This window comes from Syngnathus scovelli, chromosome 15, assembly GCF_024217435.2.
Source record: "Syngnathus scovelli strain Florida chromosome 15, RoL_Ssco_1.2, whole genome shotgun sequence".
Taxonomy (NCBI): domain Eukaryota; kingdom Metazoa; phylum Chordata; class Actinopteri; order Syngnathiformes; family Syngnathidae; genus Syngnathus; species Syngnathus scovelli.
Window position 1 is genome coordinate 4,115,265 of NC_090861.1, and position 27,310 is coordinate 4,142,574.

The 27,310-nt window shown below is 42.7% G+C and overlaps 1 protein-coding gene across 3 annotated transcripts; it reads left to right on the forward strand.

Moving 5' to 3' along the window:
* The first annotated feature begins 89 nt into the window (after positions 1–89).
* Positions 90–27,129, forward strand: ncor1 (nuclear receptor corepressor 1). 3 transcript variants are annotated; one of them, XM_049743469.1, is made up of 46 exons: positions 90–248; positions 2,070–2,254; positions 3,301–3,395; positions 3,485–3,692; positions 3,842–4,024; positions 4,579–4,692; positions 5,362–5,418; positions 5,517–5,569; positions 6,046–6,112; positions 6,920–7,092; positions 7,579–7,669; positions 7,844–8,022; positions 8,141–8,195; positions 8,334–8,435; positions 11,323–11,453; positions 11,688–11,980; positions 13,439–13,504; positions 14,442–14,578; positions 14,652–14,745; positions 15,750–16,185; positions 16,248–16,371; positions 16,448–16,625; positions 17,225–17,392; positions 18,655–18,821; positions 18,920–19,034; positions 19,115–19,191; positions 19,275–19,440; positions 19,519–19,644; positions 19,728–19,811; positions 19,877–20,127; positions 20,214–20,523; positions 20,601–20,816; positions 20,912–21,112; positions 21,447–21,596; positions 21,845–22,018; positions 22,169–22,307; positions 22,385–22,848; positions 22,935–23,048; positions 23,408–23,556; positions 23,643–23,860; positions 23,938–24,081; positions 24,164–24,309; positions 24,438–24,491; positions 24,608–24,778; positions 24,960–25,136; positions 25,213–27,129. In XM_049743469.1, exons 2-46 carry the CDS (start codon positions 2,144–2,146, stop codon positions 25,431–25,433), a joined length of 7,149 nt encoding a protein of 2,382 aa, XP_049599426.1. In that variant the 5' UTR covers positions 90–248; positions 2,070–2,143; the 3' UTR covers positions 25,434–27,129. The 3 variants fall into 3 exon arrangements, with proteins under 3 accessions (XP_049599426.1, XP_049599428.1, XP_049599429.1); XM_049743471.1 differs by lacking the exon at positions 21,447–21,596; XM_049743472.2 differs by lacking the exons at positions 90–248; positions 2,070–2,254; positions 3,301–3,395; ... (9 more) ...; positions 8,141–8,195; positions 8,334–8,435 and adding an exon at positions 9,009–9,394.
* The last annotated feature ends 181 nt before the right edge of the window (positions 27,130–27,310 follow it).

Below are 27,310 nucleotides of genomic sequence, written 5' to 3' on the forward strand. Positions count from 1 at the left end.
AATTGCAAATATTTACAAATGATGCTTTTCATAGATATTTGAAGGTATATTAAGTAAACTTAAGCTTGTGCATCTAACTAAACAAGGGCAGTTTACTATGCCCTGTCAGGATATGAAGCGACAAATGCAGCGCAGCCTAGTCTGCCCAGCGTTCACTGCCCGTTACCCGCGGATTTCCTTAAAACAATTCCACACGTTCCTTCCTACCGATCCCATGTCCCTTCTTTGGTGAACTCTCCAAATATGAGGTGAGTGCTAATCTTTTTTGGGCAAATCAATATGCGTAGGTATATCCGATTCAAGTGCTCTGGTATACGATGAAAATCTGCTTTGCAAGATGGCGACGTGGTTGCGAATTCAAAGGTGAAATACGGGTAAGTTAGCTTGCTAGCGACAACAACAACAATAACAACAATAACAACACCGCCTTAAATATCCTGCTCGTATTTTTGAAGGTCTACAATCGGGTACGCTTGTTGGTGATTTATTATTTGAGCCTTGCGATATGCTGGGTAGTGGGGCCACCCCCTCAAATGAGCGACAGATGTAATGAGTATGCTATCAAAGTAGGACGATAAACATTTTGCAATGTCATTTACATGTAAAGCATTGCTACAGGGGGTTAAATTTAAACACTAATGATAAGCAGTTAAAAACGTCACTGATAAGCTATGCTAAAGCTAACATAATATTCGCACCATTCGTAGATGAAGCTACTTCCAAACTACTTCAACGATTGCACGTATGCTACTAAAAGTGATTTCAGTGAGCATAATTCATAATATAACGTGAAAAAGATCTTATTGATAACGTGAAAGGTTAGCATCTTATTGTTAGCATGTCCCGTTATAATTGGTTGAATTTAATGTTTAAAAGGACGCAGGAAGTAGCGAGGAAGAGCAAAGGATTTGGATTTGGATTGTTTGTTTGTGTAAGGAAGGGAGAGAGTTGCATCATTGAAAAATTTGCATTACCAGTTTTAACAATCACTCATCCAAGTACCCTACATACACTTGTTGGACATTCCAGTTCATGCAAATAGACAGCCGATGGAATTTTTGCACAGTGCAGTGTTGCGCAAACTTGACATCTATCTATCCATTGATTTTTTTTGTTTTTTTTGTTTCTAATAACGCTTGTCCTGTCCTGAGCTGGAGCTGCTGACTTTGGGTGAGATGTAATGTGGAACTAGCAGGTCACCAATGACACATTAGCACCTTAAATATCCTGAATTAGCACACTAATATATAAAAATGTGTTGTTATGGCACGTGTGTGGAAAAAGTTGCCGTATTGAAAGCAGTTTATTCCTTCTAAAAAAAAAAAGTGATCTTGAAGTCTACTTTGTGTTGTGTCTTAATCACGACCATCAATATCCATGTTGTGTGTTTTTTCTGGGACACAGACAGACGCTGAAATGGCCTAGTTTCCTCTTGTCGTTTGCGTCGTCACGTCTGACACACTATGACACGTCTGGCACTGACACAATAACTGAGATGCTTCATACTGACACACAGAACTATTTTTGTACAACAACTTTGGGTGAATCTCTCTGAATGGCCTTTTTCCATTTAAAAAAATTAATCCCCGTTGATCTATTTGTGTGAAAACACCCTATAAAATGAACACACAAACATTTTTGGAATGACGGCAAGGTTATAACAGGCTGAGGGACATCCTGTTGCTTTCCATACATTTCTGACAAATTCAATCTAGGCTGATATCAAATAAAGTTAATTCAGTTAGAGCCGCTGTGTTCTTTTCCACCCACAGAAAGACCAATGTGTCGTACATGTGCTCCCGTGCACTGCAGCTGCAGACTAAGTCCGGGCGTTTCTTTTCAAGCGACATTTGTTCCGAGATCTGAAATGTTTGAAAAGTCTAAATATGGCAGTTGGATCTGGTTCCAATTTGATTCCGAAGCCTCCATTGATCATTATCAAGAATAATTGAGTTCTACACCTAAATCTATTCTTCTCCCCACACAGGAGATGGACTTTATCTTATCAGTGTATCATTTGGCTTGTAAACATCTAAATCTGACTTTTTTTGCTGTCCGTCTGCCTATAGGTGGTTTGTATCCTGTAACATGGTCTAGCTCAGCCTCCAGTGAAGCAGAAGCGGCCCACTTGCACTGAGTCAGGATGTCCAGCAGCTCTGGCTATCCCCCTAGCCAGGGGAGCTTCAGCAGCGAGCAGAGCCGCTACCCATCCCATTCTGTCCAGTACACATTCAGCGGCACGCGTCACCAACAAGTAAGACTCTGCTGCTGAATTTGGCTTACAGTGGAAGCTTTTGTGTCGTGGTGGTTTTCGTCCAAATTATATTATCTACCCTGTGACTCTGCAGCGTAATATGTTTAAAGGGATTCAGAAAAATTGTAATCTCACTGCAGACTGAGTTCAAATTTAGACATTCAATAAAGCTGCCTGATAAAGTTTGATTTAGTATTTGCGTGCTGTTACCCGTACAGATAAAAAAGAAATTGGATCGTTATTGCTGATTATGTTACATTTAAAATCCACTCTGTTGTTTGTCCTTGTTTAAATAAATAAAGTGAGTATTGGACGCATGTCCCAGTGACTTTGGAGGCTTGGTTTCGTAGAATCTTACTTCCACAGAACGTTTTGAGTCTTGTTTGCTTAGATCTGGAACAAAAGTGGAATTTGGTAATATTTCCTGTAACTGCGTTTGCTTGTTCAGGTTTTTGTGGAGGTCATGGAATGCTGATAACTGTTTTGTGTTCTTTTCAGTTTATTTTTACCCAAAAAAAACCTGGTGAATAAGTTCTAATTAATATTTATAATTATTTGCATTTGTGGTAAATCTTCAGGAAATGCTCGATTTTGTTAAAAAAAAAAGTACATATATATTTTGAAAACTATGCAGTAAATGTCTTTTTTTTTTTGTCTCAATTTTTACTCGACTAAAAGTCTTAGCATTTTACTCTTATTTAAATGGCCATATGGGAGTTCTCCCAAAATTCCCAGAAGCTAGCACGCCCCTGGTTGCAAAAATATATTGTACGGTATGTGCATGGCTTAATGTAACTCAATAAGATGCTCTTATTTAATTATTTCATTGTTGCAGATTTCCAAATGTTCCTTACTGCTTTCCAGTGATTGTTTTTTTACGACTATATGTACGTTCTAGTTTGTGTGAACAGGAAGTCTATTGTAGCCTATATTGTGTCACAACACAGAAGTGAGATGAGGTCATTCCAGCTGTACGCTTATTCACAGTATCAATAATTCTATTTTCACATCCAGATATGTCATATGTGATATCCTGTTGCTTTCAGGATTTTTCCGTCCCAGATTATCGTACTCACATGCAAGATCCGCAGGGTCGAAGAAGACCATCTTTACTATCGGAATTCCACCCTGGTACCGAAAGGTAATACTTTTGCCCTCATACAATATATTGGATCAGATTCATGCACCTAATGTATTCCTTTTTTTTTTTGTTTTTTTCCTGTTGTGCAGGCCTCCAGAGAGACGGCATGGATACGAACAGCAGTTTCACTCCATCACTACTCAGGCTGAACATGAAGCCCTGGAGACCAAGCGCCCACGCATGGACTCTATTTCTGAGGCCCACATCACTCGTACCTCTTCTTCCGCTGGGAATATTCTCTTGCCCATGCACAATACACTACAGGATAGCCTTAGAGCCACTGTTGAGGTGAAAAAGGTAAGGTTCTCATGCCTGTGGGGATTTGCAGCTGCAAGAAGTTGTGCATCCAGATGATTTATTTTTGTCGTGTCTGTTACAATTGTGCTATCTGTGTTTTTCAATAAAGTTGATCTATTTTTTTTTTTTTTTTTTTGGGGTTTCCCCAGGAGTCGCCTTTCAGTGTGAAAGTGGAGTGCCCTTCCCCAGGAGGACCTACGTTACACCTTGGGGAAGAACATGACACGTCTCCTTCCAAGCTATCCAAGGAGGAGCTGATTCAGAGTATGGACCGGGTGGACAGAGAGATTGCTAAAGTGGAGCAGCAAATTTTCAAGTTGAAGAAAAAGCAAGTTAGTTGTCCACTTGGATTTCTTGTGTCTTCTTCAATGCAAGTTTAAAAGCACTCCCAATATTTTCAGATGAAAAAAGTGATGTCATTTGTATTCTACACTGTTATTCCCTTTTGAGTGTTTTATCACCGATTATTTTTGAATAAGCAATAATATTTATTATTTCAACAGCAAGAATGTGCTTAAATAAATGACTTTAATGAGAGCGAAAATGTTTAATTGATGCATTTCAGGAACCGCTAATTTCAACCCTGTAACCTGTACATAACCTTTAGCTTGTAAACATTGACCAACCAAACATTCATCAGTTCAGCTTGTCTGGAGCTATCAGCATGACCTCAGCGGCTGAACTTTTGAGTTTTTTTCATTTTATACCTCAACCAGCATGCGTGAGCGAGTAATCATGCATGTTTCGCTCTCATCAGAGGTTAAGATCATACCAGAACAGAAGACAAAGCAACTGCTGCATATATTGATCTTGTCTTATTTGGTGTTCTTTTCTGAACTTGCTGGTTTTTTTTTTTTCCTTTTTTCTTGTCACTGTTGTCTCCTAGCAACAACTGGAGGAGGAAGCAGCAAAGCCTGTGGAGCCAGAAAAGCCAGTGACCCCTCCCCCAGTGGAACATAAACACCGCAGCATAGTCCAAATCATCTACGATGAGAACAGAGTGAGTTGTCATGTTTTGAATACCGAGACGTATTAACCCACCCACAGATTTGACCTTCACGAACTGATTCTGGGACAAAGCGGCACTGGCATACCTTCTGAATTTTATCAACAAACATGATATTTAAGAGAGAGAGAGAAGAAGAAAAAAATCTGTGTTCATTTATTTCGGTTAGATCTTATCCGTCATGAAGTTTGAAATGAAGTGCACCGACAGACTGCTGTGTGTTTGAGCTGATCAGGCGGAAAGGTTACTGTAGTTCATATCTGTCACATGACATTGTGGGCAGACACGCCAGCGGTTAACCCTTTAGACTGTTCAAGTCTAGTAGTAAGCTTTTTTTTGGTCGGTTTTTTTTTTTTTTTGTCCGCAGATCTCAACCGATTTATCATTTTTTTGGGTTGTTTTGCCCGGACCACGAATTCTATTTAAAAATAGATAAGACCATATTTCACTCTGATGCTCAAACCCACGATGTGTGCAAATCAGAGATAAAGAGAGACCATATTAAAAAAAAAAAAAAAAAGACATTTAAAACAAATAGTTTTACCTCTCCCACAAGCTTTAAACTCAGTATTACCTTGCAATTTGAGGAAATTGTGACATAGTTGTTTATATGATCATTTAACTTCACGTAACGTTGCTTGTTCTGTATTTTTCATCTTCTAGAAAAAAGCGGAAGAGGCCCACAAGATACTGGAAGGCCTCGGACCCAAGGTTGAACTGGTATGATAGAACATTTTGTAATCCCTAGCTCATTAGTAATTTAGAAATGACCATGTGAATAATTAACGATGACTTTCTCTTTTGTTTGCCCTGCCTAGCCGCTGTACAATCAACCTTCAGACACAAAAGTCTACCATGAAAACATAAAAACGTGAGTATCCTCGTTATGATCACAAACGAAATGCAAAGGAAAGATCTCAACGGGTGAAAGTGTTAATCTCAGTCTGATAAAACTCACGTGACCGTGCAGTGCAATCGGATTTGTGCAGTCACCTGATTAAATTGGCTCACAGAGATAGTAAAAGAAAGACTGGATGTTACTGTGTAATTTTTTTGTGCTTTAAAAAACTGTGTTCCATAATGTGCCTTGCAAGACATGGTTTCAAATTTTTACCATTCTCCAACAATCGGGACCTTGCAAGAGATGGTTTCAAATTTTTACCATCCTCCAATAATCTTTTGTATGCCCACAAATATTGTTTTGGCTGATGAGAATTTATAGTCTAATCTCCTCGAGTATTTTTATGAGCGCACCAACAAAGATATTAGTTTTTGTTTTGCCTTTGTTGTAACTTTCCACATCCACATAACGAAACCGAAAATAATAAATGTGTTGTTTCCCTATAGCAATCAGGTCATGAGGAAGAAGCTGATTCTATTTTTTAAGAGGCGGAACCATGCTCGTAAACAAAGGGTAAGGAAGTCTGCTTTTGTTAAGCATTTTTGGAAAGTCCAGGGGTTTGATCATTTTTTTGCAAATCCAGACTTTTTTTTGGAAGATAAAAATTGGTCGGATGATTCGACATTACACAAGGGCGATGGGGTCACAATGAAAATGCTTGTGCTCTAAACCGTTCTTAGAAGTTTGCCAAACACAACTGATGGCTCCTCCCATTTGAAATGACCATTTTCAAATATTAAATAGAAATGCACGGTGGATTTGACGTCACGACTAGTTATGGGAGTGCTAAAGCCAATTCCAGTTGATTTAGTGGAATAAATATGCTCCTTGAGGGTTCTTCTATTTGTATTTGTTTTGCTTGCTTTGCTTTAGTTGGTCTCAAGCCAAACGCTTGGACAAATTGATGTCATAGTTAAGTTGCCACGAAACTCGGCAAACAAATAATTTGTTTCTATACCGAGGAATGCTTCGGCTCCACAACTGTTGCCCTTGTCCGTAAACAGTAACGCAATTATATCGGAAAGTCATCACATGGATGTCCTTTTCTCTCCCGTAGCACCCGAATGCTTCAGTGACTATGACAGCCTTTTGGAATTTGCAGCCTTATGCCAAGAGAGTTGTTTGTGGCTCCAGTTTTGAAAATTCAAAATGGACGTTATTGCAAAGCAGTGTATTTTTGCTGTGTAGATTCTAAAACCTTGCTCACAATGTACCCAAAAAATATTTACCCTGCACTCCTTCCATTGTTTTCCATTGTCATTGTCCGTTTTTAAGGCCCGCGGCGCGGTCTTTTGATTTATTTTTATGGCCTCTCCTCAGGAACAGAAGATCTGCCAACGTTACGACCAGCTGATGGAAGCTTGGGAGAAAAAGGTGGAGCGCATGGAGAACAATCCCAGGCGCAAAGCCAAGGAGAGCCGAACCCGGGAGTACTATGAAAGGCAATTCCCTGAAATCCGGAAGCAGAGAGAGCAGCAGGAGCGCTTCCAGAGGTGAAAAGCCTGAGATACTCGCTAACTTTTAACAATACACCCATTTTTTTTTTGCCATCTGGGGCATTGCACCCGTTTGCCTCCAGACTTCCCTTTCCCGACAGTGTCGTTTTCACAAGAAAGGGGTGGAGATGTTTTCATACCGACTGAAGCACATAATTGGCTTTGGGGAATACAAATTGCTGGACTGCTTTAAATTTGATTGGCTTAATGGTTGCCACATCCCCACACACTTGAATAAAACATAATCTCCCCTTGTGTAGTTGAATGAGAAATGACATGTCGCACAAGGGCTTCAACTAAAACAATAATGGAACAGCCATGAAATTAGATTGTGTCCAGAAGTCCTTCCATGTCAGCTTCATGTAAGGATTTAATCGCAACCAGATGGGTTTCCATGTTGTGTAAAATCAACAAGTGATCTTCAAGAAAGAAATATAAAAAAAAACGTCATTTCACACATTTAATGGCTCTTCCTTTTTCTAGGGTTGGCCAGAGAGGAACAGGACTCTCTGCGACAATCGCTAGAAGCGAGCATGAGATTTCGGAAATTATTGACGGTCTTTCTGAGCAGGAGGTGGGTAATGTCATTTTGTTTTATTTTTTCGTATTAATGTGGTGTTGACTATTTTATGTGTCATCTTTTATGACCTGTAACTGCTAGCTAAAATAAAAATCAATACAATAACTGTGTATTGATCCTTATTTTTTCTTCAATTGGTAATATTTGAGACTTACTATGATTCCACAGAACAATGAAAAACAGATGAGACAGCTGTCCGTCATCCCTCCCATGATGTACGACTCGGAGCAAAGGCGAGTGAAGTTCATCAACATGAACGGCTTGATGGACGACCCCATGAAGGTGTACAAAGCCCGACAGTTCATGAATGTTTGGACTGAACACGAAAAAGAAATCTTCAAAGACAAGTGAGTTTGGTTTTATTAAAAAATGCAGAATAAATATGAAATCATTTTGAATGCACAGATAAATATTGAGATTCTTGTGTCGCATTTCTTCTTTGTATAATTGTTTTTCTCTTGACAGGTTTGTCCAGCACCCAAAGAACTTTGGCTTGATCGCTTCCTGTCTCGAAAGAAAGGTGAACAAGAGACAGTTAATATTACACATATGGGACATTTATAGAAGAGACACGGAGTCCGAGCCCATGCTTGAATAATTGAGAGTCAGTATCATGTGTTGATGTGCGCATGTGTGCCTGCTTTCCTTTCATTTTCAGTGTGTTGCTGACTGTGTTCTGTACTACTACTTGACCAAGAAGAACAACAATTACAAGACGCTAGTGAGACGCAACTACGGGAGACGGAGGGGAAGGAACCAGGTAATCCCGCCAATGTTTTTTTTTTTTTTTTTTATATTCGTCAATGCCGTAACTGACTCATATATGGCAGCATTAACATGACGATAACACAGACTGTGATTGGATTAATTTGATTCTGAATGGATTTAAAATGTATCATAATTGTATTTGGTTTCATAAAAACGGATTTTCCGATTCAAGGCAGCATTTATTGCACTCGTAGTATTGAATGTCAATTTTTACACTATTTATAGGTGTTGACTTTGTAGTCAGTTATGCATCCACATTTATATTTCTTTTCTGAAATCTCCAAGCTAATTTGGAATCTTAACACAACTTTTCTTACCAAGCTATCATTATTTTTTTTGAAAGTGATGAGTCATATTTTTATTTTAAAGAAATGTAATTTACATTGCTAATTGCATTCCATTAAAACCGAGTGAATTTAAGTTCAGTTAGACTTGCAACACATTTATTTTGAAAGGGCAGGAAGTGTGAAAAGAAAAAAAAAAAGAAAAACATGCGCTGGAACAAGTTGAATTTAGGAGGGAGGTCGAACCCTCACGCGACAGACTCAGCAGCGCCAGTTGCCAATCTACCGAGTGCTGCCGCTCTTGTTTTCCACTTCCTCATCTCCACGCTTCTTATGAGAAAGTTCCCCCTCCCCCCTGTGTGAAACAGCTCAGTTGGTACAGTCCAACCAACTGACAGGCCCCAAAACTCTCCGTGCTGCTGCGAGTGCCAATCAAAGAGGAGCGCTTGAATGGGATTACCTTGAATGACCCGGCATAGATTAGTGCGTTCATGTGAGATGGACAATTCTTTTGGCCGCTTAAGTGGCCTGATGGCACGCTTTCCCGGAATATCCGCGTCAGTGCCTTGGCCCGGCAGCCCTTCTAAGGAGCTCTGCTATGGTGCTGTCCTGCCCCTCTCTCACAGCTATGGAAGCACTGGAGGTTAGAGGCGCATTTACGGCCCCAGTAAGTTGTGGCTCATAGCGTAGAGCATTTTATTGGCAACGAATCAGCTTGCAGGTATGTTTTCCTAGCTTTAAAAAACACACCCAATCACCATATTTCCTGTCTTGTGTTTTTATGGCGGAGGGTTTTTTTGTTTTGCAATTCACAGCAGACATCTTTGAGCTTCTTGAAAGTCCAACCTAGCTATATTTAGACCGACTTTCTAGGAAATATGTTACCAGGGGCTCGTCGGGAAATGTTGTCGTGCGTGCTCATGTTGCAACAGGAGTTTGCAGAAGAACATTTTCAAGTTATTGCGAAAGTTTGCTTTAATATTTCGTCATCTCGAACGATTCGTTGACCTGTTTGATTTTTTTTTGGGGGGTCCTCTTCAATGTTATTTAAGTTAGGCTTGGCACAAATTATAATTACATAACATGTCAGGTAGAAAAAAATGTTGCTCATTGTTTTCCAAAGTCAAAGCGAATGTTGGCAACTTTTTTTTTTTATTTTTTTTAACCAACACAAAGTTCAGTCTACTTGCGTGAGTGATTCTAGAAATCTGATCATATTTACTGTTGAGAAGATGAGATTTCGAGCATTTGAACAATTTTAATTCAATCAAGGACCCTAAATAATTAATTGATTATTGTATATTTATCGATTAATCGGACATCATAATAGTTTGTAAATGCATATTGTCAAAATAACACCCTTAAATTCTCCTCGCGTTCGACTTTTTTCAGCACACATTTCTAAAATTCAGTACTTTTTTTTATTTTTATGAGTGTTAATGCACTCCTTTTTGGATTTTTGCTAGTTGCAATAAGTTCTCCGCTACAAAAGACTCGACTGTGATGACATACTTTCCAAAAAGAAGCAGAACATGTGAATCAGCAAAAAGTGAAAAATATTCAGTCCAGCTCGGAAAGGTCTTCATTTAGAAATACTGAACAACCACATCACCACAGAGTCTCCTCTTGTCTAACATCTGTGTAGAGGCCCTTTACAGACCCGTTGGAGAAGAAGCAGGAATGCCACAGTTCTTAAATGGCCTCCAAAGCAAACACATGAGCCCTCATTGAGCCAACCAAAACAGCATCCCACTGAAGAACAAGTATTGTGAGAACATCTCAGTCTTTGAACAGACTGCAAAATATTTCTCAATTGCCAAGTGCCAAAGCAAAGAAGCGCTTATTGACAGGAAATTAGTCGAAAGGTAACGTGGTAGTCGAAGTTATATATTAACCTGGAATCCCAGCAACCAGGTTTATATATTGAGCAAAGCAATGTTGTGAAGAACCAGCACGACAATCCCCGATCAGGCATCTGCTAGCTGTGATAATGTCGCTTTGAAAATGTCCAGGTATCTCTCATGGTTCGTTATCTAACGGACTAATTGAAGATAGGCCAAAAAACATAAACGTATGGCCAGGCTTTGTCTGGATTTCATGAAACAGAATTTGAAAGATTTCCACAGAATCTCCTTGGAAATGAAATATACATCACTCCCAACCAACAGTCACGGCTTCTATGAAGCTGTCTGTCGACAAGGGCGTTAGTTGTTAACCACACATCTTCAAGAGAGTTTCCCTGTTGGATTCAAACAAATCCCTGCCGTGCTCATCTGACACAAAAACAACTGAGCATTGAAGTGGGGAAACGCTTGTGTAGGCATAAACACTGAATGAGACGGAAAGAGAATAATACTTCTTAACAAACGCTTGAATAATTGATGCCATCTACTGAAGTGCATGAAGGTAACAGTAGTGTTGGCAGGCTCGTGATTTTTTTTTTGTTTGCAAAGAAAGAAAATTAAGAATATGTGGTGGGAAGGTATTGAATACATTTTTAGCAATGGATTCACCTTAAAAGAACCCAAAAAATAAATGTATGTTTTGTATTGTTTAAAAGCAAACTCACAAATTAATCTTTTTTTTTTGTTGTAGCAAATAACACGCCCCGCGCAAGAAGAGAAGTCCGAAGATAAAAACGAAGAGGACAAATCGGAGAAGTCTGAGAAAAAAGAAGACGAAGAAAAGAAGGACGAGGAAGAGAAAGATGAAAAGGAGGAGTCAAGGTGATTTGTGAAAATACTGCATTGTGCTTTTCCCGGAGTTCCGAAAAAAAAATACACTTTTTTTTTCATGTTCAAACTACACAAGCATAAATTCTTGCTTTTATTGTTTTTTGAGCCTCTAATAAACATGTCGCGGCGGGATAGTGCCGGCCCTGTATTTGCTGAGTCGACCGGGGCTGGATTTTCTTTCCAAGCAGTCTCTAAAAGCTGTTTTTTCCTCCTCGAAAACCACAGGGACATTGGCAAGGACAAAGACAAGTGTGACGGTGGGGAGGACGAGGACGGGAAGGAGCAAAACACGCCGCGTGGCAGGAAGACTGCCAACAGCCAGGGCCGACGTAAGGGAAGGATCACCACACGCTCCATGGCCAATGAGGCTGCCACTATGGCGGCGGAGGAAGCACCTCCCCCTGCTTCGGAGGCTGCCGTGCCAGATCCTCCGCAGATCCCTAAATCTGACACAGCTCAGAAGTCCATTAAGGAACCTAGCAAGCCGCCGACTCCAGTAGCTTCACTGGATACAAAAGGTGAACACGCTTGAGTAAACTCTACGATCATCAGGAGCAAATGTGAGGGTGTGAATAATGGCAGCAAGTCAACACAGTCTTGTTGTCTATCCATCACCATGGCAGTGAGCTGCTCGAGCTGTTGTTACGCTACTCGGTCACACTTCTTCAATTTCACCCTCATAAGGTCCGTCACTCCAATGGGTGACCGCATCGGTTCTCAGGTATCCAGGACCTTATCCGTTAATCTTGTTTTGGCACTAATCGGTATCGTCTGTTCGATGTTTTCGTCAGTACGTCGTGTGACTTTTTGACATCTGCCCGAGCGCCACACCTTGTAATGTTATGCAAGGTTCTGTCCTATAAGGTGATGAATTAGCGTGAACCCTCTTGGCCGTGTTCCACGTGTCACCTGGAATTTCTCACGGTGAATAATTTGGGGGATTTTTGTGTGTTGCTCGCAGCAACCACAATGGAGCACAAAGAAAGTATGTGCCAGACAAGCTTAAGAAGCAGAAAATCTGCGGGGGCATGTCGGTTCATATTTTTGTTTGAAGTTGTAGTGGAGGGGGGGGGGGGGTCCTGAGGTGAGACAATCTGCTGGAGGCAGAAACCCAGCCTGTTTTTATAGCTCAGATCAATGGCCACCCAGCAGAGCGTGTCACGGGGAGAACATGTGACTTTAGCCACTGGAGGCCCAAGCAAAGTTAAGCAGGCTTGCATGTGATTCATGAAACTTATTGCAGGATTGGACGACTTTGCTTGGACCCATCCAAGCAATGATAATTGCCCCCCCCCCCCCACACACACACACACTCACACACTCCCCCCACCTAGCGCACTGTAAATGCCAAGGGTTTATCTGCTTCTATTTATGTTTACACAGTTTCAGTCGACACTGACTGAGCCAGAGTTCACTTCAATGGTAGCAACTCACTTCTGTGAATTTGGCTTGTGTGCACGAGTGTGTGTCTGTGTGTGTGTGTGGGGGGGCGTGACGAACTATGCAGCCATGTCAAGGCAAGTGGGAGTCTGTATCAGTCGTTTGTGCGTTTGTTTGTATGACGATCCAAGGGTTGGGACTGTTGTATCTTTTAGCCTCCATCCAAGGCCATTCCCCAAAGTCTCGACTTGTCTGGCTTGACATCATCTAAGGACCTCCCCTTGTGGATTATAGAGGCAGATGGCTTTTTTGGAGCTCCAGGGAAAGGAGGGAGAAAGTGCGAATGTGAGTGCGCGAGGTGGGGAATGACCTAGAGCGACAGTGGGAGTGAGAGGGAGTAGGTCTCAGCAGCTTGTGAATGTAAACAGATTATTAGATTAGAGGCCATGAGAAGAAGCCGGCTGGAAAGAGGACAGCCTCTCTGTCTGCTCTCCCGCTCTCTCTCTCTTTTTCTCTCTCCCCCTTGCACCCATACGCTCCCGTCTATTCGTCTTGTCAGCGCTAATGGGGTTGGGTCGCTCTGCTTTCTCATTTAGCTGGTGTCGGCGAAACTGGAGAAACTTCTCGCTGGACCGAGGAGGAAATGGAGGTGGCCAAAAAAGGTAAAGATGATTGACTTTTATCTCAGTCTTTTACTTCTTCTTGCGTTTTTTTTTTTTTCCCCACTCCTCGGGATTCCGTGAAGGTGCCCTACCCCGTTTCAAACACCTCCCCGCAAGACAGAACGTGATTGCGAACCCACGCAAGAATGAATGTGTGTGTCTCCCCCCCCAACACAAAAAGTAGCTTGTGCAAGTGCCAGAGCTCCAGGAAGGGTTTCGGGGTGTCTTATTTATTGATGAAATTTATTTAGCCGGACTGCTCAGCTGGTGTCTTGGAAATTCATCTATTCAGGCCACCCTTGAAGCACCAGAGCGTGACCTTTTTTTCTGCAAGGATCACTATTATTTATTAAAGTTCACATACAGTGAATATGCCATATGTCATTCAAATGTTTTACAGTTCCTCTTTTTGGTTCATTTTATTTTTTTTCCACTGAATTAGAAGCTTTACGGATAATTTGCACGAACGAAAGTGTGTGTTTTTCAGACCTGTAATGAATTCCGTAGAGTCCATCGACTCAAGAAACCTGTTAACCTTTGCTCGTTGTACAATTAAGAGGGTTTGGAAATCACGTGCAGTAAATGTGCTTTGCCACCCTAACCGGTTACGCAAGTAAATTCTTATCTCCCTTACCAATAAAAGTTTGCTGCATTATTTATTCCTATTTTCATTCTTGGGAATTATATTAATTCCCAGAGTGGAAAGAAATTTGGCTCGAGAAAAGGGAACTTGACAATAGAAGCTGTTTCATAATTTGGGCAAAACTAATCGAATTATAGGATAATTGTTGTATTGTAAACAAAGCATTCTATTTGGGGATTTCCTGATAATTGATAAAAAAAAATGTTTGGGGTATTTTTCACCAGAAAAGTTACATAATCAGCCCCAAGTTGCCATCACGTGATTGGATCTGGATCTATTTTTTTTTTCCATCAGGTTTAGTTGAGCATGGGCGAAACTGGACGGCCATCGCCAAAATGGTGGGCACCAAAAGTGAGGCGCAGTGCAAGAACTTTTATTTCAACTACAAACGACGACACAATCTGGATAATCTACTCCAGCAGCATAAACAGGTAAGCCGTTTTTTGTCATCATCGAAAGTACGACGTACAAATACAAAAAAGTCACTCCGCCTCTGATATCCAGGACACACGGCGGGCTCGTGCCGATAGGTCTCAAGGTGAAGGTCTTACCACAGCTTCGCCGGATGACGATGACGACAATGCAGACGACAGTGAAGGTTAGAGCCAAAGATGATGGAACGCATGTGTTGGCTTTCAACACACGCTATGACATTTTCGCTTTGGACTTTTATGACTGATTATCTCAACTAGGCCAAGGGCTTTCCAGGGGAGGACATAAAATGGCTGACCTTTCATCAGTTCTAATTGCTCAGAATAAAGTCAAAGATAGGAAAAAAAAAAGTTTCGAGGATCTGATGCAGGGCGGCTCGGTGGCGCACTGGGTAGCACGTCCGCCTCACAGTTAGGAGGGTGCGGGTTCGATTCCACCTCCGGCCCTCCCTGTGTGGAGTTTGCATGTTCTCCCCGGGCCCGCGTGGGTTTTCTCCGGGCACTCCGGTTTCCTCCCACATTCCAAAAACATGCTTAGTAGGCCGATTGAAGACTCCAAATTGTCCCTAGGTGTGAGTGTGAGTGAGATTGGTTGTCTGTCTCTGTGTGCCCTGCGATTGGCTGGCAACCAGTTCAGGGTGTCCCCCGCCTACTGCCCGATGACGGCTGGGATAGGCTCCAGCACGCCCGCGACCCCCGTGGGGACTAAGCGGTTCAGAAAATGGATGGAAAAATGAAAATGGATGGATCTGATGCAACCTGACTGTACATTTGATCATTCTCCCAATATTAATTTTTTAAACTGGCATATTGAAAGCATTTATGTGATATGTTTTAATCTGATTAACAATCTAATAATAAGGTTGGTGTAAAAAAAAAAAAAGCAGCGTTTTATCTCCGTTGTAACTTTGCGGCCTTGATCTGGCAAACAACATAAAAGATAAGACATTGTTGTCACTTGCAGTCACGTGTGATTTTTCTTGGAAAGAAAGGTGTGTAATGTCAAGTGGGAGCAGCTTGATGTTTATTCAAACTGTTTGCAGTGCACTAAAAAGTAATGTCAGCAATTTGTACTCTCTTCATTCTATGATCGTAAAATCTTTTCACATGTCAATCATTATATTAAACATTTATTGACATGGTTTATTTTTCCCCTTCTGTCGTCTTGCAGGAGGTGACAATAGCTCTGATACAGAGAGCGCTCCTTCCCCCTCTCAAACGGACCCAACCAAGTCCGGTGAGAGCAAGAGATCCGAAAATGCTTCTGGAGATGCTCAGAGTTCCGATCAGGACACGGTCCCAGTCAGCAATGCTAAAACCTCGGACCCCTCATACGGAGGCTTGCGTGTCAAGGAAGAGAAAAGCCCAGAGGCTGAACCTGGTTCCCATGAGGAAAAGAGCAGAGTGACTTCCTGTTCTGGCGTGGTCCATCCAAAAACGGAACCCCAAGATATGGACATGAAAGCTGGAGAAGTTCAGGTTAAAATGGAGCCCGAGACCAAGGAGAAAGAACACAGCGAGAGGCCGAAGGAGCTCCACTCGGATAATGACTCCAGCGCCACCTGCAGCGCTGATGAAGATGTGGAAGCAGAGCCTGAAAGACAAAGGTAAGGTTTCTCCACAAACGCTTCGCTTGACGTCAAGTTCACGTGTGATGTCGCTTCTGCAGAATTCTTTCCATGGACAAGCCGTCTTTGCTCAACCCTCCCGGCACCGTCCTGGTGTCCTCACCCAAGCAAAATCCGCACAACATCCAGCAGATGCATCAGCGGGCGGCCGCCATTCCACCAATGGTGATCACATCAGAAGTAGGAAATGTTCTCGTAATGCTGCTTTTTGCCAGAACATTTCTTCTATTTCTCTCACAAGGTACCTGGACCTTATGGCCATAATCCAGTGCCCATCAGTGGTTTTGCCATGTTGCAACACCAGATCAAAGCAGCCCACGCGTCTGCTCACCAGGAGGAGAAGCAGCGGCAAGACCAGGCTGAGCTGGAGCGCAGATTGCCCTTCAATACCCGTAGCCCAAGTCTGATTGACAGAGATGGTAGGAGAACCGAAACCAACCTCCATTTGGCCTACCTCTTGTTCAAGCTGCATGTGCTCCTGCTCTTTTTTTTTTGCAAGCGACTATTTATAGTGGATGCACATTTTCGGGCCTTGTTTTTGTTTCTTTGTGCCTTTCGGAGAAAAAAAACAAACCTTGGGGTTGGTCTTGCTTGTTCTAAGCCTGCTCAGCCCGAGTCCACACAAAGAAGGTGCTTTCTGACGCAAACACGAGGTGTTTATCGCTGCTATGCTTGACATTGCCCTTGGATGAAGAAATGAGGCTGCAGGGGGGGGGACCTTTGCTCTTGTGACTAGTCACCCATGTTTGCTGCTTCACGAGAAGTGAAGTGCTGGCTGTGGAAGAGCTCCATGCAAAGCTTTTAGCACCCTTAAGTCAGAGTGCCGTAAAAGTGACACCGCTGTCAGCAAACCGCCGTGCTGTGAGACCACGGCTTCTGTTTTTCGCAAGTAGCCACAAATGCTATTTGCACCCTTTTTTATCTGGATGGCACTCAATGCTCCAGGGGCAATGAGTTCTCCATTTTTTTTTTTTTTTTTTAAAGTGGTCGTCTTTGTCCTTATACCTGTGTACTGCAGGTAAGCCCTTAACCTACAATCCTTATGACATGATGTTGGCACTGGACCAAGATGCCCTTTCTGGTCGGCCAGGCTCTCCTTACAGACTGTCCCCCAGGAATCTAAGCAAGTCCTCACCCCAACCTGACCCCAACATCCCCAATGCTTTCCGCTACAATGTGCCGCCAGGTAAAAGCAAACATCTTCACCCTTCCCTCTCTCCCCCCCTCCCTCCCTCCCTCCCTCGCCTGCTTTCTCAGATGCCTTCAAACCATTCTACTTTCTCCCGCTAATACTGTGTAACTCTTGTGAGACACAGTACCAGGAAAATAAAGACCTTTTTTTTTTTTTTTTAACCTTAACTTTCTTAAAAAAAAAAAAAAAAACTAGTATTGAGTGAGTGGACTCTGAAAAGACACATAAATATGTCTTTGGGAGCGAATGAGTGAATCCATGGATGAAATGATCTTCATTTAGCTGCCTTTAGCTAAGTGTTAGAATGTTAAATTAAACTTGAAGAAATACTGCGGTGCTTTTGAAGCCCCAAATTCTAGGCTAGGCAGCAATTGAGGACATGTGGTTCCATTACACTCGTCTAAACGTGAATGTGAATTGGGTCCAGGTTGAACTTGAAGGGTCATGTGATGCAGGCTTGTCAAGTCACATTCAAGTCACATCAAGAATGTTTAGAACTTTAAATGGTGTTTGTTTTTTTGTTTTTTCCCATAATGATACTTGCATGTGTGTTTGACTTGTTGGTTTTCGTTCCATTGTGCAATTGTTTTCTTGCACCATGGGATTGGGTGGTCCATGTCGTAACACCATATGTGGAATACTGGTTGAGAGGGTTGCATCTCAAGGTTTTATGAACATTCTACCCAAAGATCTTTTTCTCCTCGTCTTATGTGGATCACCAATATGATGCTATTCATGTTGCAAGAAGCCTGGCAGTTATTTTGGAAGAAAAAAAAACAACAACATGTACAGAGGCACTATGCAGTATCTGTGTGGCATCTAGTATCACTTAAGCTTTCCCACATCACAATCCAGCAGGAGTTAATGTTGCAGTGGTTGGAGCTGTGAAAGTAGTGTGGGGGGAAAATGCACTTAGAGCAACTCTTGCATTAGCCACCATATTCCGTCTTTGGTCAGCTAAATGTTAGATGGCACATAATAATGGAGCTGACTAAATATTGCAGTGAGGTGAGGTTGAACTTGTATGTATGGGCTCCTAGATTTGATTGATTATGGTGTGGAAGACAACTAATGGATGTATATTAAAAAAAAAAAAAAAGCATTGGCAAGGACATTCCATGAAGCTATGTTTGAGCCATTACTACAAAATGAAATTCGCTAAATGACAATTTGAATCTAAGGTTGCAAGTCATTTAAAACTCAGCGAAAGTCACCTTTTTTTTTTTTTCTCCCCCTCTTCTAATATTCTCCATCAGTCCTTCATCCAGCTCCAAATCAGCTCATCCAGAGTCTGCCAGAGGGACCACGGATGGCTTTCGGCAGACCCAGTCGACCTCCTAACATTCCCTCGCCGCCTCCTCTCATTCCAACCACCAAACCCACCGATAAACCGTCCTTCATTCACGGAGGTTCAATATCTCAGGTAAGAAGAGCAAACACAAAATTTCAACACTTTTCAACAATTTCTGACTTTTTTAAAAATTCAAATTTTGATCGTGGGTTATCTTTCGACCATTTTAGGGAACCCCGGGCACATACCTGCCTTCACATGCCATTTACGGGCCTGACGGAAGTAAGAACACAGTGGGCTCCATCTCTTTGGGTCTGCCTCGGCACCAAGATCCCAACAAGTCTGGTAGGCCAGTTCCATATCTCCAATTCTGCTCAAAATGAATAATTACTTTATTTGGAATAATTTTTTGGTTTTTTTTGCAGTTTCAACAATACACGATGGTAGAGGAAATCCATCAAAAATTAGTGAGAACCTCACTTTCAGAGGATCAATCACTCAGGTAAAGAAGACACGAGATGATCAATGTGTTCCTGCTGATCTAGCATTATGTTTTATTTTTTTTTATTTTTTTATTATATTCAGGGCACACCAGCCCTTTCCCAATCAACTGTCGCTGCTGACCTGCTGAAGGGCACCATCACAAAACTAGCCACCGAAGATCTGAGTAACTCTGACAAGACTCGGGACCAGCTGGCTAAAGGTCATGTTATTTATGAAGGCAAAAGTGGTCACATCCTCTCTTATGATGGTGAGTACTTTGACCAGGTTAATAAACTGTGTGTGAGCAAATACACAGATATAATTTATATTGTATTTGTTTTAAAAGCCATCAAAAACCCAAGGGAAACGACTCGTAGTCCCAGAACTAGCCATGACTTGAAACGGACTTATGAGATGATGGAGGTGCCCATCAGCAGAGGCCACCCTGGCAGGGAAGGAGCTCCATTTGAAGGTGCTCTAGTGCTATTTTACGAATTAATTATAAAGTGCAGTTTCTGTATTATTGTAACTGAGTTTGTGTGTTTTTGCTTTCAGGTTTGATCAGCAGAGCTTTGCCCAGAGAAGGTCTCCATGGAGATTCTAAAGACCGACAAATAATCACCGGCTCTATCATGCAAGGTAACAAACCACCAATCTCCCTATTTGTCGGGCACGACGACCATTTTTTTTTTTCTTCCTCATAGGAACACCAAGAACTGCCGCAGAAGCATACGAAGACGTTATCAAATACGGGAAACAGATTAAACGAGAGAGCCCACCTATCCGCTCCTTTGATGGGGGAATTGGGAAAGGAAAACCCTATGAGGGAGTTAACACCATTAAAGAGACTGGGCGCTCCATTCATGAAATCCCTAGACAGGACCAGTCTGGCCAGGATCTCAGAAAGACCCCTGACCTATCAGACAGGAGAGTCATAGAGGGTTCCATGTCTCAGGTTAGACATTTTCAAATGGTGGCTGGGTTTATCTCTAATTCCTTTTTTTTATTTTTATTTCTGACCATGAATGATGTTTCTCCTAGATGCACTCTCTGAACCAGCCTACAATCAAGCACAATGTTAAGTCCCTCATCACCAGTCCCAGTAAGCTCCCCCACGGTTTACCCCAACACGAGGTCATGGAAAGAAGCAAGTACGAGGAGAGCAAAGCAGTGCGCCACACCTCGGTGGTTAACTCCACCACCTCAGTCCTGCGCTCCACACACCAGGAAGCTGCAAAATCTCAGCTCAGCCCAGGCATGTACGAGGACGCCAACGCTCGTCGGACCCCTGTGAACTACAGCACCAGTTCTGTGACCAGAGGTTCACCCATGCTGGGGCGTTCATCAGATGGTATTTGTCACCTATAGTTTCAGTTTGGTCATCTTTGCATATGATACAAATGTCATGTGTCCCTCTCATCCACAAAGGAACCAAATCTAGTTCACATGAAAGAAAGAACGCCATGACACCCACTCAGAGAGAAAGTGTCCCAGCCAAGTCTCCAGTAACGGGAGGCGACCCCAGGGCTTCTCACAGCCCCTTCGACCCTCACCACAGGCCGGTTGTTCCAGGCGAAGTCTACCGAGCCCACCTGCCTCCACACCTCGACCCCAGTATTGCCTTCCATCGAGTGATCGATCCTGGTATTTAGTTTTTTTGCCCTCCATATTATTTTAAAGCGCTTGTTTGGTGCTGGAAAATGTTTTTTTTTTAAATCTTGTTCTATATTGTGTTGCAGCCTTCATGTTTCCTAGGCAACCGTCTCCAACTGGCTACCACAACACATACCAGCTCTACACCATGGAGAACACACGGCAGACCATCCTCAACGATTACATCACGTCTCAGCAGATGCAAGTCATCCCTCGGCCCGACATGGCCCGTGGGGTGTCGCCACGGGAACAACCTGTTTCTATCCCGTACCCAGCTGGAGCTCGAGGTATGGTTTTCCACCAGCTGGTCTTTTTTTTTTTAGCTGTAGAAGAAACCCCCGGTTGGGAGGGGCTGGAGTTTTCCCCACTGTGTTGCTGTGATGTAGTAGTGGCTAGCTTTTGCAGATGTCCAGAAGCAAATGACCTCGACACATTTTGCTTTGCGGCTGCACTTTTGTTTAACAATTGAGAAATGTGACTCAAATATTGCCTCATTGAGGTTGGCCATCTTGAAACTTGGTCGCAGCCCTGCTTACCTAAGCATTGCCAAACTGTATTTGGGAGCACTGATGATTTGGTTTTGATTGTTCACCATTGGCCCTTTGCTTCTGTCTGTAAAAGGGATAATTGATCTAGCCCAGATGCCTCCAACTATCCTGTTGCCTCACCCTGGGGGAACAGGTACTCCCACTTTGGAACGTATCGCCTACCTCCCTGGAGCTCAGCCCCCTTTCACTACTAGGGCTTTCAACCCAACCTCCATATCGCCAGGTGAGGATTCCCACCCCAATATCTACACGCCCTTCCTTTATTTCCTCGCCACAATCTTGTCTTCCTTCACACCTCTCATGGCGTGCAGACCTGCACAGGGGTGTCCAAGGTCAGCCCCCCCCCTCCCCAATCAGAGACCAAGCGTAAATGGTCCAGTCAAAAGCAGACGCTTTTTAATCATATGTGACTATACGATAATTCGGGAAGGTTATTTGTGTGTGTGATGATTGTCGTAATTTCACCCTTAGGTCACCAAGCCCACCTGGCTGCTGCAGCCGCCGCCGCCGCGAGTGTGGAGAGGGAGCGAGAACGTGACCGTGAGCAACAGGAGAAGGAACGGGAAAAAGAAAGGGAGCAGCGGGATCGAGAAATGCGAGAACGCGATCGGGAAAGAGAGCGAGCCAACGAATATATTCGTGGGAGTGAGTATTTGCGAATTAATTAGATGAGGATTTATTTACAATTAAAAGTACATTTAATTCGTGCTCTTTTCCTTACTAGCCTGAATGTTCTTGTTCTGCTCTCCACCACAATATCAGCCAATTTATTGACATTGTGTCATTTTCGATCAGGTGGAGTTGAGCAACCAGGCCGACCAGGAAGTCGAGGCTATCTGCATTCTCCTTCCCCTTCGCTCAGAATGCAGGAAGTGGTTGTTCAGCAGCAGCGACCAAGCATCTTTCAGGGGAAGAGTGTCATCACTTCTCTAATGTAAGTCGGCTTGATCGGATCTTGATTCATTTTTATTCCGCAAATAAATGATTAAATTTCTCTGAACTCATTTTTAGGCCACATTCAGCAGCGGCAACAACAGTGGCCCAGAGTAACTCTCGCTACAGTACGGCAGCTGACGCTCTGGCTGCTTTGGTGGACATCGCAGCCTCGGCCCCACCCGTGGACGTGGCCAAAGCGAAGGAGAATAAACGGGACGAGCGCGATGACGAAATGTGTTCAACGGCTCGGAGAGCGACGAGCATCACGGAACAGCAACAGGAGCCCGATAGGCGATCGGCACCATACGGTGCTATATCTCTGCCAGGAGGGAAACCTCACCCGGGGTACCCCGAGGGGCTTGGCGTTAAGGATAAGGGACCGCAAACCTCAAAGTCCCGCATTGAGGAAGAGCTTCGAACCCGGGGAAAAACAACCATCACGGCGGCTAACTTCATCGATGTCATCATCACCCGACAAATCGCCTCGGAGAAAGACACCAGAGAGCGAGGCTCTCAGAGCTCCGACTCCTCAAGTAGCTGTGAGTAGTTAAAGTTTATTGTCTGTTGAGAAAGATAAATTAAACATTCGGTCATTTTATTTTTATTTTTTTATGTCACCAACCAGTGTCCTCAAACCGATACGACAATACTGGTGGTGGAGCCATTGAAGTGATAAGTCCTGCTAGTTCCCCAGTCCATTCCCAACAGGAAAAAACGGACGAAGGGCAGCACACAGCAGGTATGGACACACTTTAATTTTTTTATTCTGGAACAAAACCTTCATGATGACATTTGACAAAGTTATATTTTTCATAACTGATGTCAATACATCATGTCAAGAAAGGTTCTGGTAGTCCTTCAGAAGGTTGCTCATTGCGAGCCAAATTGTTTTGCAATTCTGATAAAAGGATATCAGAATATTATGAAAATAAAAAGATAAAAATAACAAATCTCTAAAAAAAAGTGAGAAGAATCTTGATGACATGACAGCAACGTCTGTTTGTAAATGTAGGTCGTTAATAAGCTGTCAAGTACTTGAGTCCAATCAATGCTTAGCTTTACTCACTCCGCAACTGCTCTGCTCCTCAACCTGATTAGCTGCCATGCGGGTTTACGACATGAGTCGATACCGGCCTTCGGCAGATCCGCCCCAGCCCAGTTCACAGCAGCCCCCTACGTCCCAGGCTGACAGCTATTCTCAAATCCCCAAGACACATCGGGTCATGACCTTGGCAGACCACATTTCGGTAGGAAATGACTCGTGACATCATGGAAAGTGGACTTACAGTAAAGATCCAAACTGACCTAGTTTTGTGATCTTCTTTCCGCGCAGCATATTATAACCCAGGACTTTGCTCGCAATCAAGACCCTCCTGCAGTTTCCTCGTCAGCCTCTGCCACATTCCAGAGCACGATGCCACCCACGTCTTCGTCGAGCCGAGTCAAGGGTCCCAGCCGCTACAGCCCTGAAAATCAAATCCAGGCGCCAAACCATCACCGTCCCTCCAGCAGGGTTTCCCCGGAGAACACTGCAGACAAACCCAGATCCAGGTACAGAAATGGAGCCAGTTATCATCCATAATTGTCACACTTTGCCTCAATCTTTGTCCCCCCCCCCCCCTTTCTAGACCTGGTAAGTCTCCAGAGAGAGGTGGCAGACAGATGGAGAACTATGAACCCATCTCACCGCCACAGAGCTACCAAACCATGGATAAGCAGGAGACTGGTGGGCCTGCACCCCAAAGGCGAGAGACGGACACCTCTGAGATCAGGTTGGAGAGCTGGACAGATGAGATGCACGCTCTTGAAACCCAGGAAAATGAATCCATGTCTGGTTGTTTGTTCAAATTCAAGGAATGACTCGAGGTCCCCTGGCAGTGTCAGTTACCTGCCCTCCTTCTTCACCAAACTAGAGAACACTTCACCTATGGTGAAATCCAAAAAGCAGGAGATCTTTCGTAAGTTGAACTCCACATCTGGTGTTGGTGATTCTGACGTTGGTAAGTGGGCCTTCCTGTCTTTGTCGCATGCAAACAAACTGTTGTCGTCTTCAACTTCATCAACTGTGTTTTATTAATTGCATGTATTATTTTTATTTTATTTTAATGAGCTCATTCTCTCTTTTCAGGAAATGCTCAGCCCGGCACAGAGATTTTCAACTTACCTGCTGTTACCAGCTCCAGTAAGTTGCAAAGATAGACTTGAATTTGACTATTATAGATAATTAATTTATATTGTAACGGGTGACCATTTCTTTGGTCTGGATCAACTTTTCTTATGTTGTTTTGTGATTCTTAGGCAACATCAACCCTAGGAACCACTCCTTCAGTGACCCCGCCAATAACTTGGGCCTAGAAGACATCATCCGTAAAGCCTTAATGAGTAACTTGGAGGACCGAACGGAGGAGCACCAAGGTTCCAACACGAGCGGTGACACCCGCCAGGAGGCCAATCCTTCGCCGAGCATAGGTAGGTTAAGTTTCATTTTTTATTCCTTATTCATCTCAATAAATATTTTTGGGTGATTACAAAAAAAAAAATAGATAAAATAAATAGTTTTACATTTTTTTCCCAGAATTATTTTTTTTATCGTGACACATTTTTTAGGAATAAAAATAAATAACATGATGCTCCTCTACCACCCCCACAGTGAAACAGAAGCAGAGCAAAGCAAACAGCCGTAAATCGAAGTCTCCTAACCTGGGTCAGGCCTATTCGGGAGGGGATCGCCCCTCCTCTGTGTCCTCCGTACACTCCGAGGGAGACTACCACAGACAAGCACAAGCCCAATCGCAATGGAGTTGGGACGACCGACCCTCATCGGCAGGTCAGTCAGTCCATCATGTCCATTTAAAGCATGCTAAGATTTGTGCACATATTTAATTTTTTTTATTTTTTTCCAGGGTCCATGCAGTTCCCTTACAACCCGTTGACCATGCGCATAATGAGCAGCACGCCACCCACGTCAATATCTTCCCCCTCCATTCAGAGCCAGCAGCAGCAGCAGCAGCAACAGCAGGCACCACAGCAGCCGCTTTCTGCTGGAGCTCCAGTGGGCCAACAGCGCGTGTGGCAGTCTCTGCTGTCAGAGCAATACGAAGCCCTGTCGGACAGCGATGACTGAGTCTGGTCCCCAAGAAGGGATTAAAAGAGACCCCAGGATATGAGGTAGATCTCTTCCAACCCCTCCAAGACACCAAAGTGACAATAGAATGGTGTCCGGTTCTTTTCTGGTGCTTTAGCGCCCCCAAGCGGAAAGTGAGTGTACAAGCAAGCCGACGATCGACTGGACCCTCCCAAACGAGCGTTTGGTTTGGAAGCCTCCAGCCTCGTGCGGACGTAAACCCGAATAAGGGGATGACTTGTGATATAGTGAAGCTGAAATGTAAAAAGAGACTTTGTTTAATTTCTGTAAAGCTATAACTCATCTTCAAGAAAAATCATTGTATGTAAATAGAATAACCTTTTTGCAGTGTTTTTCTTAACTTGATTATTTCTTATTTTAATGTTGCTTTTAAATGGATCCATTCGAATGCAAAGTGAAGGTGTGTTATCTTTACTGCCACCGATGTTCCTCCCCCTCCTCCATCCTGGTCCTTCTCCAAACAGCGTCCCACCTTAATGTGTGATTTCTTGCCTCGTGAGAGACAACTGAGGTGGTAGACGTTAAAGAAAAATATATTGCTCAAATTTAAAATAATTTTGGTTGTGTTCACACTGTGCACATGTGTGATTTTCAACCAAAAATGTGGATGAAGGTCTTCTCCCCTGACTACATCCGTGACAGGGACAGGTCTTGAAGGCAACTCGCGAACACTGGTGTCAGAAGAAATAAAATATAGTCGAGAATGGCAACATGATGCTCGTTCTGCAGTTTCCATCATGGTCCAAATGTTCTCCTCGAAAATTTTGTCACAGCTATGAATCGATCTGGAATCATTGTTTCCTCCCATTTTTTTTTTTTTTTTAAATGGTTTTGCCATGCCTTGTGACTTGAGAAAAATATAAGGCAGCTTTAACTAATTTTCTCAGAGGTATTCTTCGGTGTTTGATATTTGTATTTGTTTCCCTAGTACCTTTTTTTTTAATACTTCTCAGAAACAATCCAAACGATAGAATGTCTTTCCAAATTTTGACCCACTTTACCAAACATTTTGGTCTGTGCCATTTTGCACTTTTTGCTTCATATCTATTGATAACAAAAGGTGTAGTACTTGCTGTACTTGCTTGAGTAATTGGAAATACTTTTTTTTTTTTTTTAGCTGCTTCAGCTTCTGGGATCTTCACGTTGTAGTTTTACATGCTACCATATTATTATTGAGATTTCAAACTATGGCAATTCTATTTCCATTATGTTAAATAACAGGTATATAATTAAACTATCAACACCGCAGTGTCACCTTCAATTGTCACTTGGCTGTTTTTCATCTTTGAAACTAAATGTGTTCTTGTATCCCGTTCATCAAGTTTTTCAATTATTTGTCCCGGAATATGTTCAGATGGTTGTTTTCTGACAGTTCCCCATTTTTGTTTTGTTTTGTGTCCTGTTTAGATGGGATGGTTGCTGTTTACAAAGGCAATGGCAGAAAATGTTTACAAACTTGAATTTGAAAAGAAAGATGACTTGAAGCCGAAAAAGAATTAGTGTCTTTTCAAGCTAGAAAACCCGTGTGACATTTTTTTTTTTTTTTTGTCTTTTAAATTCAAACTTGAAAACGTATCCACTTTGATGTTGAAATGCAATGATTGTATGGCACAATGTCTTTCAGTTGGCTATTACGGGAGTTCAGACCAATCAAATAAAGTGGTTATTTTTTTTCCACTGTGGTAAATCGTCTTCACATGTGCAATTAAGAATCAACACATCAGAAACACAGTACATATGATTTATTATTATTTTAAAAAGTGTCAAAGTTATTGAAACAGCTTGGGTTGCAATCATGTTCTTGTGCATGATTTATAGCAAGAAAAATAATGAAAATAATATTCTCCTTTAAAACA